The 13,306-nt window shown below is 42.1% G+C and overlaps 1 protein-coding gene across 10 annotated transcripts in view; it reads left to right on the plus strand.

The window, feature by feature from the left end:
* Nucleotides 1-13,306, plus strand: part of LRRIQ1 (leucine rich repeats and IQ motif containing 1) — a 118,898-nt gene that overhangs the window by 27,852 nt on the left and 77,740 nt on the right. For 9 of the 10 annotated variants that reach the window (XM_076065276.1, XM_076065272.1, XM_076065278.1 and 6 more), the window contains exons 14-17: nucleotides 5,296-5,389; nucleotides 6,753-6,917; nucleotides 7,439-8,083; nucleotides 10,244-10,511. In XM_076065276.1, coding sequence (XP_075921391.1) covers nucleotides 5,296-5,389; nucleotides 6,753-6,917; nucleotides 7,439-8,083; nucleotides 10,244-10,511 — 1,172 coding nt within the window. The remainder of the gene's footprint in view (nucleotides 1-5,295; nucleotides 5,390-6,752; nucleotides 6,918-7,438; nucleotides 8,084-10,243; nucleotides 10,512-13,306) is intronic. The other variant, XM_076065279.1, reaches the window with a different exon arrangement.

Genomic DNA, 13,306 nt, shown 5'->3' on the forward strand with positions numbered 1-13,306 from the left:
CCCTTTATCATGAAATCATGTGCAATTCTAATGTTCAAAAGATGTAGCCTATGTGGTTCAAAGCCATTTTATTTCTCAGTTGGTAGTACAGCAGTGACCAGTTGTATAAAACAACTTCTATGGATTTCCCCCACTATTTTTAAACAGGATAAGTTAAAGAAAAATAATAATCATCATTAATACAGAATTGAAGCTTTCGTGACTGCATAAATGACTATACTCTTTGGTTTTTTCGGTAAAGTCACGTATGTAGAAAATTATATTAAAATAATAAATCACGACGTTTCGAACGCAACATAAGCGACCATCATCAGGTGTAAAACAAATCGTGAGGGATCACATAGGGGGACATCACGTACATAGCACATAGCGAACGTTAAACTGCACGGAGGCAAATATTGATTGGGTAGCACACTTGGTGTGGTGTTACTCTGGTTGTCCATCTGTGCTGCCCAATATATCTTTCCTTGGATGTTCTTCCCTATGTATGTATCTCTGCTACCTTGTACCTCGTGTTTGTTCACTCTGTCTATGCTGGTTTGTTCAACCCAGAGGATGAACACGGAATTTAGCAGTCTTCTGAAATTCGTGGTTAGCCAGGTCAGTGTCTAACTGTGTCGTTGGCCGACTGGTTTTGCATCGCGTTATTTTTCTTAGGTTTGTTGAGGTCTCGTCTCTCATCTTCTTGTTGTATTTGCCTCCGTGCAGTTTAACGGTCTCTATGTGCTATGTACGTGATGTCCCCCTATGTGATCCCTCACGATTTGTTTTACACCTGATGATGGTCGCTTGTGTTGCGTTCGAAACGTCGTGATTTATTATTTTAATATAATTTTCTACATACGTGACTTTACCAAAAAAAACAATGAGTATAATAATCATCATGTGTGATGTTTTATGCAGCTGATCAGTGTGCCCAGAGTTCAATTAGAATTGGAGTTCAATAGCCAAACAAACCATCATCCGTCTTTGGTGGCTAGTTTGAACACACCTTTATGGGAAGGCAGCAGTCGTTATCCCACGGAGTGACTGATCCCTGTCATAGGGACATGCCATTTCTACCATTAACTCAGGACCACTAACACAGATAAAGCACCACTCAACACTCATTTGAGATTGGAAAAAAAAAACTTGACTTTGTACACGATCTTGCCACACTATATCTCAAAAGTTCCAAACAAACAATTAATAATAATTGGTCCAAAATCTTCCATTATTCATGAAATATAAATATTCTGTATTAATGTCTCCATTTTTGACAAGCCTTACTGGTTACCCAGTAACTCGGCTATGTTTTTCAATGGACGAAAGGACTATTATATTGCAAAATACAAGCACAATTATTTCTACTCCCAAGTGTGCTCTCAAGTTGAAAATTTCCTTAAAATTTAAAGTGCACAGCATTCCAAAAATAAATTTAATTTATCACCTCCCAGAAGAAAATTATACAGAGTGACATATATGGGCTTTTCCATCTATAATTTTCTAATATGGATATTGCCAATTAAAGCATATATATTTATTGTTTTTACAGCAGTTTTCATTATGTGTTTTCTTTTCAAACTTAATGAATAGAGTATGTGTGAGGTTAGACAAGTCGAGGTGTGAATTACTCATGACAGATGCCACATGCGAATAACCCCCTTTGATACATTCTAAAAAGCAAAGTATTGCAACGTAAAATAATGTTCTGACAATACCATATCTTTATTCAGTAGTACATATTTTATTATATCACACACAATTGCAATGTGTTTTTCTGGTAATGTATAGTGAAGGGTGATCATGGTTACATATAGTTTTGAGATGTGGTTGCATTATATTGTATTGTACGGGGACTGCATTTACTAGGATCACATTGCAGTCACCCTTTCCTGTTCCAAGATGTATGCAAGCTGCAGGGTGGGTCTCATTCACCGCTGAATCTCTGAAAGTGCAAGCGGTTCAGCGTTAATTTTATTTACAGCGGCATAGCACTATTGTTTTTAAAGACATTGTACTCACCGCAGAGAACTGTAGCAACACGACCGCACTCTACGATAGCTGGCGCCAAACTGTGCGACACCCTCCCGCATGATCTTGTTGGAGGGGGCGGGAGTCAGTGCACTCACTCCTAGGCTAGTTCACAGAAAGCTGAGTTTCATTCCCATTCCCACCTCGAACTTTTCACATGCATTGACCAAGCATCTGCAGTACTTTGTTGCTTATCTGATGGTCGCATATCTGCCTTGTCCGATTAACCACCCACACCCACTGCAGTATTCGTGCAGGTGTAACTGGCATGTTTTTAAAGGTTCACAAATCTGACCTTTTCATATGCATGTATGTTGAACTTCTTTCGCACCGTACGTAGCCAACCATGATAATCAGAGGTGCAGGGGAAGGACAGCATTCTAAACACAAAAATTAGTTCTAAGATAAATTAGTTTTCAATCCCCAGCAAGTAGGACATATACGTGTTTTTATATAAAGTGGGTGCTAAGCCCCTGTTAAATAATTCACCAGAATAGACCATTGTGTGCTGATGCTCTAGACTGAAAATGTAAAAATATATATATAATTTAGTCAGCACAAACCTGTACTCCAGCAATTTGGAGGCTGGTTGGTGATTTATGCAGAGATAATATGCATACAACAGCGACCTGCAGGGCAGTAATGTGCCAGCAAAAGCAGTACATGAAGTAGGTTGTAAATGTATTTGTCCAGAGTTTGTAAGTTCCTCCTTTGCATTCGTTTTCCTGGCCACTCCTGTTTCGAAACAAAATCAAGAGGCAATCTGTAAATATCTTAAACTAACCTTTCCTTATCGATGGGGATTTGTATTAGCAAGTTATTAATATCATACAAAAACCTCAGCTCGCACTAGTCAATAAAACCTAAATATAAACCTTAATTCTTTATCGCCACAAAAATAAAACATGTAATTCAGCCTAGTGGCCTATATTGGCCTTCCAGATCTACTTTATCCAGTAGCCACGGTTTTGCTTTTCTGGGGCTCACCAGCATAGTCAGGAATGCTTAACAGATGCTGGTGGTTTACCAGGTGTTATTGGTAAGGGGCCATCCATTTAGTACGTACGCATGGAGAGGGGTTAACCCAAATGCGTACGCTTGTGTAGTGTTGACCATGGAGACACACTTAAACCGCGGATATACACAACTCCATACCGCGATTCGCAAATCGGTATGCCGAAGGAAAACCGTGGATACACAAACACACCGTGGGTGCGAAAAAAACGCAGTTGGTGAGGGATTGCTGTACTGTACATATATTGCACCCATTTAAATGTAACTGGAGGAAGTACCCATTGCTGAGTGACGGCTCACCCCCTACATCCCCATCTCCCCACCCCCAGGTGCCCCCCCACCCCGTCCCCCCTCGTGTGCCGTGCGTGACAACTAGGGGCTGAACGATTTGGGGAAAATGTCTAATTGCGATTTTTCTGACAGATATTGCGATTGCATTTTTAAAAGTCAAGCTTCAGTTCAATATTCACTGTGTAATAGATGTAAAACAGGTGATGGAGCATTACCACGTGATACCATCAACAATATGAACTGCTCTATATATTTTCTAATGCAAGGATGAGAACTTAAAATATATTAATTGCTTCCAACATGTATTTATTACAAATTTTCATTGAAATAGAACAATCAAACATAGAACAATTGTTAGGGTAAAAAAATAAAGTTACAATAATACAAAATAAAGCAATTCCAATAAGAAGTAATAGGACTTTTCAAATCGCAAAAAATCGCAGCCTTTGCGATTTGCCAATCGCATTGTTTCAAATTGTGATTAATCGATTTGAAATCGATTATTAATCGTTCAGCCCTCGTGACAACCCCCCGGCGCTCGCCTCCCGCAGCCCCTCAGTTGCACACCCCTCTCCCACCCCCCCCACGAGAGACCGCCCCTCCCCTTGCCTGCCCCCACCTCCGGCCCCCACCTTGCCCCGTGCGTCCCCCCCCCCCCTCTGCTCAGCCCCACGTGCTGGGCACGCATGGGCATTGCTCGAGTGCCGGGATAGCCGCGTGCTGAGCCCCTCCTGACGTCTTCGCGCGGGGAGGGAGCCAATGACAAGGCGCGCTGGGCGGCGCGTGCGTGACCTCCAGCCAATGAAAACGCTGGGGGGTCGAGCGAAGGCACACCATGGAAAATTTAATTATAGAGATGGATGCAGGCCCACAAGTGACCACAGCCTATGGGCAAGGACACATTGCCGAACATGCTTTTGAGTCACTAGTCACGCCTATTGATGTCTGGTGACCTGCTGATAATGCGGACAGTGCCCATTATACCTACATCAGACAGAGTGTAGTCTTATGAATTTATGTGAACATGTGGACTTATACATCCAAATTCCAGTTTGTCCATACAAGCCAACATGCAATTGATTGTCGAAAAGTTATAACACTAATTCTTAAAATTAGTACATCAGCCATTAGGTTGTTCAGTATTTACCATTAACTGGCTCTTTATACTGACGCACAGTTTATTATTACTTGAGTTAATGATTAGAAAAAAGTCCTATTTTCCATTGAATAACTCCGTAGCTGCTCATTTACTTTTTGAAGGCAATATTGACTGTGATTTTTACACTCTTAATATAGCTGGTTGACTGGTTATGAATTTCGCAAGTTCAAATCCCATTCGGGGCTAACTTAACCTATCATCCCTCTAACTGCAATAAAATAAGTACCACTTGGTTGAAAGTCAACAGTGGCTATCCTATGGAGAGACTGATTATAGCTATAGGAATGTCTTATTTCTTTATCTGCTATATGTATGTAATTAATCTTTTTCCATCACTGGCTCAGAGCCACCAACAGAAATGATCACGCTTACCTGGGCATCGACCATAGAGACACTTATAATCTTGGTTCTTACGGTAAAGTCACGTTGAAGGGAAACAATAAAATAATAATATATATAAAACAATATTTATTTTATTGTTTCCCTTCAACGTGACTTTACCGAAAGAACCAATAATATGAATCACTGCAGTCACGAAAGCTTTCAATTATAGAGACACTTGCTTATTTGAGAATGGGAACGGTCTGACTCGTAACAATCATCCTAACAACACAGCCATCTATTGAACAGCTGCCCACTGTGCTCATTCCTTGGAAACATTTCTTAAAAATTCACTCCGCGTCTCCCAATGCTCTTGACTTGGTATCAGAACTTAACATTACACCGTAACCTTGTTGCTGTTTCTCCATACGACAATAGACACCCCTGTAACACAGTTGCATATTTTTCTCTCGCTTTCTTTCTGCAAAAAACAAAAGATCTTCCAGCTTTATTGGAGTGTCTGGCCGGCTGCCTAAGCCTGCATGAGATAACTCTGGATGGAAACCCCATGCAAAACCACTCAGACTGGAGGTAAGCTATGCCCAAGGAGCACTTTACTCATGCGTTTGCATAGGAGGGGTTATGGGGTAGATTGTTGCATGTCTCGATTGAGTAAGCACTCACGCACTGGGAGGCCAATTAGGATCGTCTCCAAGGGATGCAATTTGTTTGGTGACTGCAATGAACAAGCTGTGTGGGTCAGTGGAAGGCCTCCCTCCCCACCCATTAAATTCATTAACCTCCTACCGGCAGGGAGAATTAACACTGGGCTGTGAACACATGATCCTTTGACATGAGCGATTAAAGCAAGCTGCACGTTTTTGCTGGACTTTGCAGGAAAACTGTCAAATATTATTCTGAGACTCTTTATAAAGTGTGATACATCTTCCATTGTCTCCGGAATCTATGGAATTGCTTCCGTCTGTATATTCGCGGATTCTTCAACTTCGTGTCTGCCTGTGTACGTGTAAAGGAATATAAGTTTCAAAATATTTGCATACATTTTGCTTGCATTTATGTTTCAAGCCACTGCATCATGGCTGAGGAATTACAGTTTTGACCCATTTTAAGTACTGAGGCTAAGTACTGATGCTTAAAGGTGAACTTTTGTAAAACAATGTCGAGGGCATTGGTGAGGAAATGGGCTACTGCATTTCCATGATTGGTGTCATAGGTGGCAATAAGAAGGTACAATTTGACGATACTCGAGGAGCTGGTGAATATCGACATTAATTTGCATAATTCAAAGGGTTGTGAGAAGAATGTCAAGAGTAAATATTCCAAACCTTTGTGTTCAAAGATTACTGTACGCGTTAGAGGGCAGCCCTAAAACAGAAAGGAATCTTTTGGCCTTTGAGAATAAGTGCATGTGGAGGATGTGATAATTTATTGGCGGAACAGAGTAAGAAACTTGGAAGTTCTTGAATGGAATGTAGCAGGAGACAACTGTGGATGTAATAAAATTACATATTTTAGAGTATTTGGCTACTATACATTTCCACGTGATAAGCCACTTTGTTGAGCTATAATTTGTGGCTAGGTCGTTTCTGAAAAAGAGCTTTATAATTCAGTGGGCCTTACCTGATAAAATAAAAATAGTTTATTTACTTCATAGTTTTAGATGCTACAAAAGATAAATATTTATTTCTCATTTGTGATACAATTAGTCGTAAGGTATTCAGTCAAAGTGTTTCTCCACTCAAACAAGCATAGGACAATGCTCATCTTTCCGATATTGGCTCCAGTCAGTGATGGAAATTTCACAATCATTACCCCGACTGAGATGTGAACTCTCATGAGATGTGTGCTATTGCCACAGCAGCACCCATTCAGTTCCAAAAATAAATAGTATATTTCGTGTTTTATTTTATTCACGGTATGTGTACACAATCAGAATGAGAATAGAAAAGGTGAGCCCTGCTCTGCGCATACTGGATGGCCAGACGGTCGTAAGCGTGGACAAGAGGAGCCAAACCCCACCAGCTTTCTCCAGCCTCTGCCAGGCCCAACTGGAAGAGTTTCAGCACTTGTCCCAAGGGCACATGACCACAGCACTCGCGTAAGTTCATCATCATCAATCATTGTCACAATACTACATGTATTTAATTAATAATGCAGGAAACTGTAGTCAGGGTTTTAACAAGTCAATGTTTCTACGTTCGGATCAGCGTGGGTCAGCACCCATCTTGTTGGGGGCCCTCTGAGCCATTGGTGGTAATTCTGCATATCCCATGGTGGGGAGACACGTCAGACTCGTTTCAGGCCAATCTCTGGCTTCCTATAAAGTGATGCTCGAGTCATTGACACTTGAGGGATTTTAACCCATGACCTTCCGATTGCGAGATGGGTGCTCTGCTACAGTGCCACTTGGTTAAATATAACAATAAATGCATCAAAGGGCAGTCTCATCTGTATGTTTTTTTTTGTATGAGCTCCATTCTGTGAAGTCAACAGTGGCTGTGTTTTTGGATTTATTAATTGATATTATTACCATTTGCTACATGTCTACTTTACTATGGCTTTCATGTTAAGAGTTACAAATTCCCATAACTAAATGGTGTCGATTCATTTCTGTTGCAGGCAACTAAAGACCATGGAGCGGGCACCAAATGTTGTGGATGTAATTTCCAAGCAGCTTTGGGAGGCGTCTAGGCTAGCAGAAGAGCATCGCTATGCTCAGGAATACGGAGAGATGGTCAGCCTTTCAATAGAACCCACAGTCGACAATGTTCAAACTGAAAATCGCACCTCCAGTGCAAAGCTATCGCCTGCACAGAGTCAGGGGACGAATGGTGAGCCTTCCAGCATTGCAATGCTCACGCAGCAGCTTTCACCGAATCTTGAAAACACGTGTCCACCGAAAACAGCAGGCGGTTCAATCACCGATGCCCGTCTGCGTGAAACCGGCCCAGGTTTCGCACGCGATGAAGGTGAGAGCGGAGCTCATTCCCCGGGCGCTGGGAGAAATGCGGATGGGTCAGGTTCACAGCGACGGGAAACGGAGTCCCAAAAGAGTCAACAGAGGGAGCTGTCGCTGCAAGTCGACGGAAGGCAGAGGCAGAGGACCGCAGGCGCTGTTGCTTATGGCCAGCAGAGGGAAACAAGTGAAGAGGTTTGCGGGCCAGTTTCGAGGCAGCCGAAGGCTTCTGCCACCACTCGGGTGGCTGTGAAAGCCAGCCATGTTGGCAACTTGCTGGGGAAGGCAAAACAAAGCACTTTGGCCGAGTGAGTGTTTTCAGGTTTTTTTTATTTCTACTTTTGTGATTTTTTTTTTGAGATCGGAAGCTCCGCGGTAGCAGCTTTCCTATGCTAAGTTCCTGCTGGGCATTTAGCCGTATTGCGTCTAATGTTGTCATAGTCATGCGGGTGTTATTATCTGCATTGAAACATTAATTATTGGTGTAATAAAGTCTTCTGGTCACTAAATTTCGCATGAAGTGACCATTTAATGAACCTCAAAATTTCAAAATACATTCTGTTCTTACTCATTTGTTTTGGTGTATACTTATATTAGTTTTGTTGTATTCACTTACATACGAAATGTGTCGTGTAAGTTATTAAATGATTTCAATAATTGCCTTGATCTATTTGACACATCGATACTGTGATGTAAAGAAACAGCCGGAATATTTATTTTGGCTCATGAACTATTTTTGTCAATAATTTTTCTCAATTCAGAAACATAGTTTTACATTTGCTATTGCATATTTTTGTTTTAATATACGGTTGATTTTTTATTATTGTTCAGGAATAACAAAAGTGAAACGTCAAATAATTCCTGGAAAGTTTTGTATATTTTATGCATTTACATCCTGTGGTGCTTTACATTATAGATGATAAAATTACATATCTCAATATTGTAAGGTTAAAATAAAGTAACGTTTATTATATTTTTTGTCAAATAATGTAATGATAAAGTAATTACCTATCTTTCGCTTTCAAAACTTTCCCATAAAAAATGTGAAGTATACCTAGATGCAATCATATGCAAAATAGACAGAATTACGTGTGTTTCGTTTCTAATAATACCGTATATAAAACCGATATCTTACCAAAGAGACACCTGTCAAATAGTTTTTTTTTTTGCCCACAGTTAATTGAATTAGATACAGTGTTCAGTCCTTAATGCACATTTAATTTTCTTGAAGATAAAATGTTGTTTTAAAGGCGTATTCTTAATTTTAAATCACAATTGTAAGTAGAGTTATGTGTAGTTGTGTGTGTGTATATATATACAATCAAGTGCTGTATTTTATAGTTAGTAATACAAATTATTATCCAGGTAGCTCTACAATTTATATGCGAAATATTTGTTTGCGTTTATGGAATTTAAGTAATGATATGTTCGTGTTACATGTCTATTGGCGCATTCTAAGTTTATATACAAACAAACTTGTACAATATGTATATTATTTGCTGCTTAAACATTAAGTTATTATTAAGTGAAATTATCCCCCTGATAAAATGGATATTGGGTTCGTGCTCTCTGCTGCTGGCCATGAGAGATTATTTGAAATTCCACATTGCTGTGCCAGCAGCCAGTCTCAACATTAGAGTGATAAAGAGCAGATTCAACTCCCAACCAGGATTTGTATGCGCAGCCTTCACATACAGTACACAGTCTGTTACCTTTAACTCACTAAATACACCATGGGGAAAACATGAGCAAACATATTAAACTAAATTACTGAAAATTCGGCTCTCGGTTGTTACTGAAGTCTCTCCCACGTTCTTGTTGTCAGCCCGTAACTTCCCACTGCTGGGCAACGGCCTCCCCGATTCTCTTCCATTCATTCTTTCCCTTCGTTGTTGCGCCCATCCTCGTCGTGGCCTCCGAACTCTGATGTCGTCGCGCTGCTGCCACTGCTGCTGTCTCTTCCGCTCTCTTCCACGGATGTTTGCCTTCTCTTGGGGTTCAACTCGCACATTTAAGGCAGCTTTTATTTAGCAAGCCTGACTCTGCTGATGAGACCCAGTAGGTCGAAAGCAATCCACAGTTTGCTTTCCCAACCACTGTGCTTGGTAATTTTGGTCTACCAAGCCAATACAGTAGGCTGATGGACGACATAGTATTTTTACTTGCACATCAAGACACGGAACGGCGTCTGTTTATAACCCGCGATGTTCCACAATGAGACACAAGCGAGCTTATGTACATGTAAACAAAAGTTGTAAGGGAGTGAAACTTGTGGGTATTAAACTTGTCGAGTTAACTTTGAGCTCTGCTTCTTGTGCTCATAATGCTCCACAGCAACGCCTCATGAGTTTTGCGTTGGCTGCTTCTACTCTGAACAGCGAACGGCCTCGCTTAACACTGTGCCCTGGCGCCCCCAAAAACACCGTCTCGATCTTTCCCTCCCTCCTCCCCCAACACCCCCTGCGCAGCTTCGCGGCCACGGCCGTGCAGGCGCACTGGCGGGGCTACCATCTCCGCCGGGAGCTGCGGCGCCGGCAGGCGGCTGCCTCGCTCATCCAGGCCTCGTGGAGGGCACGGAGGGTCAGGAGGGCCCTGGCTCAGTGCGCCCTGGCAGCCACGGTCACGGCCACTACACGATCTCGGCCAGCCACCCTGACTCCCCCCGTGCGTACATCCCAGCGGGAGGCGGCGGCAACAGCAGGGCAGAGGAGGCAACGTGGAGCCACTGTCATACAGGTAGGTCTACAACGCCCCCACGTTATTATTTGTTATCATGGTTGCGGAGTGCGGGCTCGATGGCCCAAAATGCTGAGTGGTCAGCAACAGACAGCACTCTTCAAGTTGAATAGATAAGCGTTAATATCCATATTAGAGGGTTTTTTTGGGTCACAACATTTACAATGTGGCTTGGCTCTCCAACACCCCGGTGTGCTGTACTAGTGACGAATTGGCACGTTTTGTTTACTTGACAACCCTTACTAGTTGGCTGTGTCTGGTGGTGGCAGGTTTTAACGACACATTTATATATTTACGCGATCTAACCCCAAAAAACCCTCTTATGGATGATATTGGTCGCGAAAGCTTACGTGTTAAAGCGTTAATGTTTCTTTATTTTGAGCAAACTTTGATAAGAACTTGCCAAAATAAACTATGAGATGTAATTCCAAAGCAGAGCAGTGCAATGGAAGAAGCAGACAGAAGTGTTTTGGGCCTGCATTGTGGTGGTTAAGCACAGCCCGGCTGGGATGAACAGTCAATCTGATAGACCTGAGTCCTCAATATGGGTGGAAAAATCAACGTGTGAAGTTCACAGGAACCATGGCAGTCGCGAGAGAAGAGTCGTAAGATGTTGCCCTGTTTTAGACATCAGTACCGCCCTCTTGTAAGCGATGTGCATGCCCATAATTGTCCTTTTTTTGGGTACTTGGAACGATCATAGACCTGAGTTTAAACACAAATAAGCAAAGAGGCAGCACACTATACATGTTTATTTGTTTTCTGTTTAAAGGCAATGCAAATGATTAGTGTGGTGATTTTATTTGTGTTTGTACACCACTGCTAGTGCAATGCCTTGTGTTTTTTGTTTAATATGTAAGTGTAACATGTTTGTTGTTGTTGAGGATTATTGTGTTAAAACGTCCCTTAAATAGTAATTCGCCAAATATCTCAGTGTAACATCATCCGGAAAAAAAATAGTCTAGAGACTCGACGATGGTTTCTTGAATCAACAAATGACGACATAAATGACATTACCCATCCAGTTAGAGCGCCGGGCTCGCAATCGGGTGGGTACGAGTTAAAGAGTACGATCCAGGGGTCGGCTCAGTCGGTCATTCCTCCGGGTTTGATCAAATCAGTACCATTTAATGGGAAGCCAACAGAGCTTGTTGGCATACAGTTATTTGATGTTTGCTCCTGCCATAGGAATGTGGCATTAGCGCTTCTGGCTCGAGGCTGCCAACAGAGACGCTTGTTTGAGGAGGGAAACACTTTGCCTTTGTATTGCCGTGTTATATTCAAACATCCATTGCAGAAATAAATAAGGGCACACAACCTCATATATACAGACGTAACAACAATAGTAAAAAAATGTCAACAACTGTGTAAAAAGTAAAAGCCGGTAGGTTCGGAGTGCAATGGGCAAACCGTCGCGTTTCAACTCCACTTTTATTAAAAATGTAAGAAAATAGGCACACAAAATAAATTGTGTACAATTTTATTAATTTAAATGTGTACATGCAGGTTTATATATATAAGTCTGCTGTCCTGCATAGTTGCCAAGGCAAAATATTGATCTTGAAGGCCAGTTAGCCAAATGGTTATTTTTTTTCCTTTCAGAAAACAAACTCAGATTTTTTTTTTCGTGAGATATATACATATGTTTTCTAAAGAAGACCACCTGGCTAAAACGTCAAGATCTCCTTTTCTTCCCAGTGAGCAAAACTGGGAAGAAAAGTATTCCTGTTTTTGGTTAAACCTGATCAACTACATACATAGATATTTAGGCACATAAACCACATGCGCACACACACACACACAAATAAAAAATATATCCCGTATAGCTTTAAAAAACTCTTGGGGCAAGTGCTGCTAGCGAGCACCTCTGAAGGCCGGCACGGCACACGAGGGGTTGTGTGCCTAACATCACGTCCATCTTTGTCTCCCCAGTGGCAATATTTACACACAACACCAGGTATTCATTTGCTGGCAGAGTCGACTTATGGGAGGCCCAGGACCGGTTCAAATTATCTTCACTGATGTCGGCCGTGAGTGGGAATTGAACTCGAGACGCTGGGCTTGTAGCACAACGTACTAACCGCTGCTCCACTGCTCCCTACACATATATACAAAGACAAAGCTCCCCCGTATAGTCTTAACAAACTGTTTGGGCAAGTGCTGTTAGTGAGCACCTATGAAGGCCGACACAGCACACGAGCGGGTCAACACCACGCCTGGCCGCCTTTGTCTCCCTTGGAGCAATATTTACACACTGCACCAGGTACTATCTTAGGCTGAGTCGACCTAGGGGAGGCCCAGGACCGGTTCTGATAATCGTCACTGGTGTTGGCCGTGAGTGGGAATCGAACTCGTGTCGCCGGGTTCGTAGTGCAGCACGCTAACCACTACACTACACACACATATACACACGCGCAGTACTCCTGTATGTATGTTGAAATTATTTTGCACCATGTGTAACTAACTGTGCTTATCGGAGGTGCGGGAATATATATGTAGCAAACAACATGTCACCCTTCTCAAAACGAATACAGAATGGGACCCAAGTCCATAAGTGGCAGTGGTGGAATTTCTACATTCCCGTGGCAGAGACCATTTTCTGCATTGGCTGATCCATGTTTACTTCCCACAAAGTAGTTGCTCATTTTATCAACCCGGGAGGGACAATGAGCTGTATTATTCACCGACCGTGATCCGAATGTGCAACCTTTGTGAATCCAAGTGAATTGTTAACGAACTTGGCCGTATATGTCCAGGTGTACCCTATGTAGTACATAGCGCATATATCAGTGATA

The sequence above is a fragment of the Petromyzon marinus genome, chromosome 7, assembly GCF_048934315.1.
Source record: "Petromyzon marinus isolate PM22_M1 ecotype Great Lakes invasive population chromosome 7, UKy_Petmar_22M1.pri1.0, whole genome shotgun sequence".
Taxonomy (NCBI): domain Eukaryota; kingdom Metazoa; phylum Chordata; class Hyperoartia; order Petromyzontiformes; family Petromyzontidae; genus Petromyzon; species Petromyzon marinus.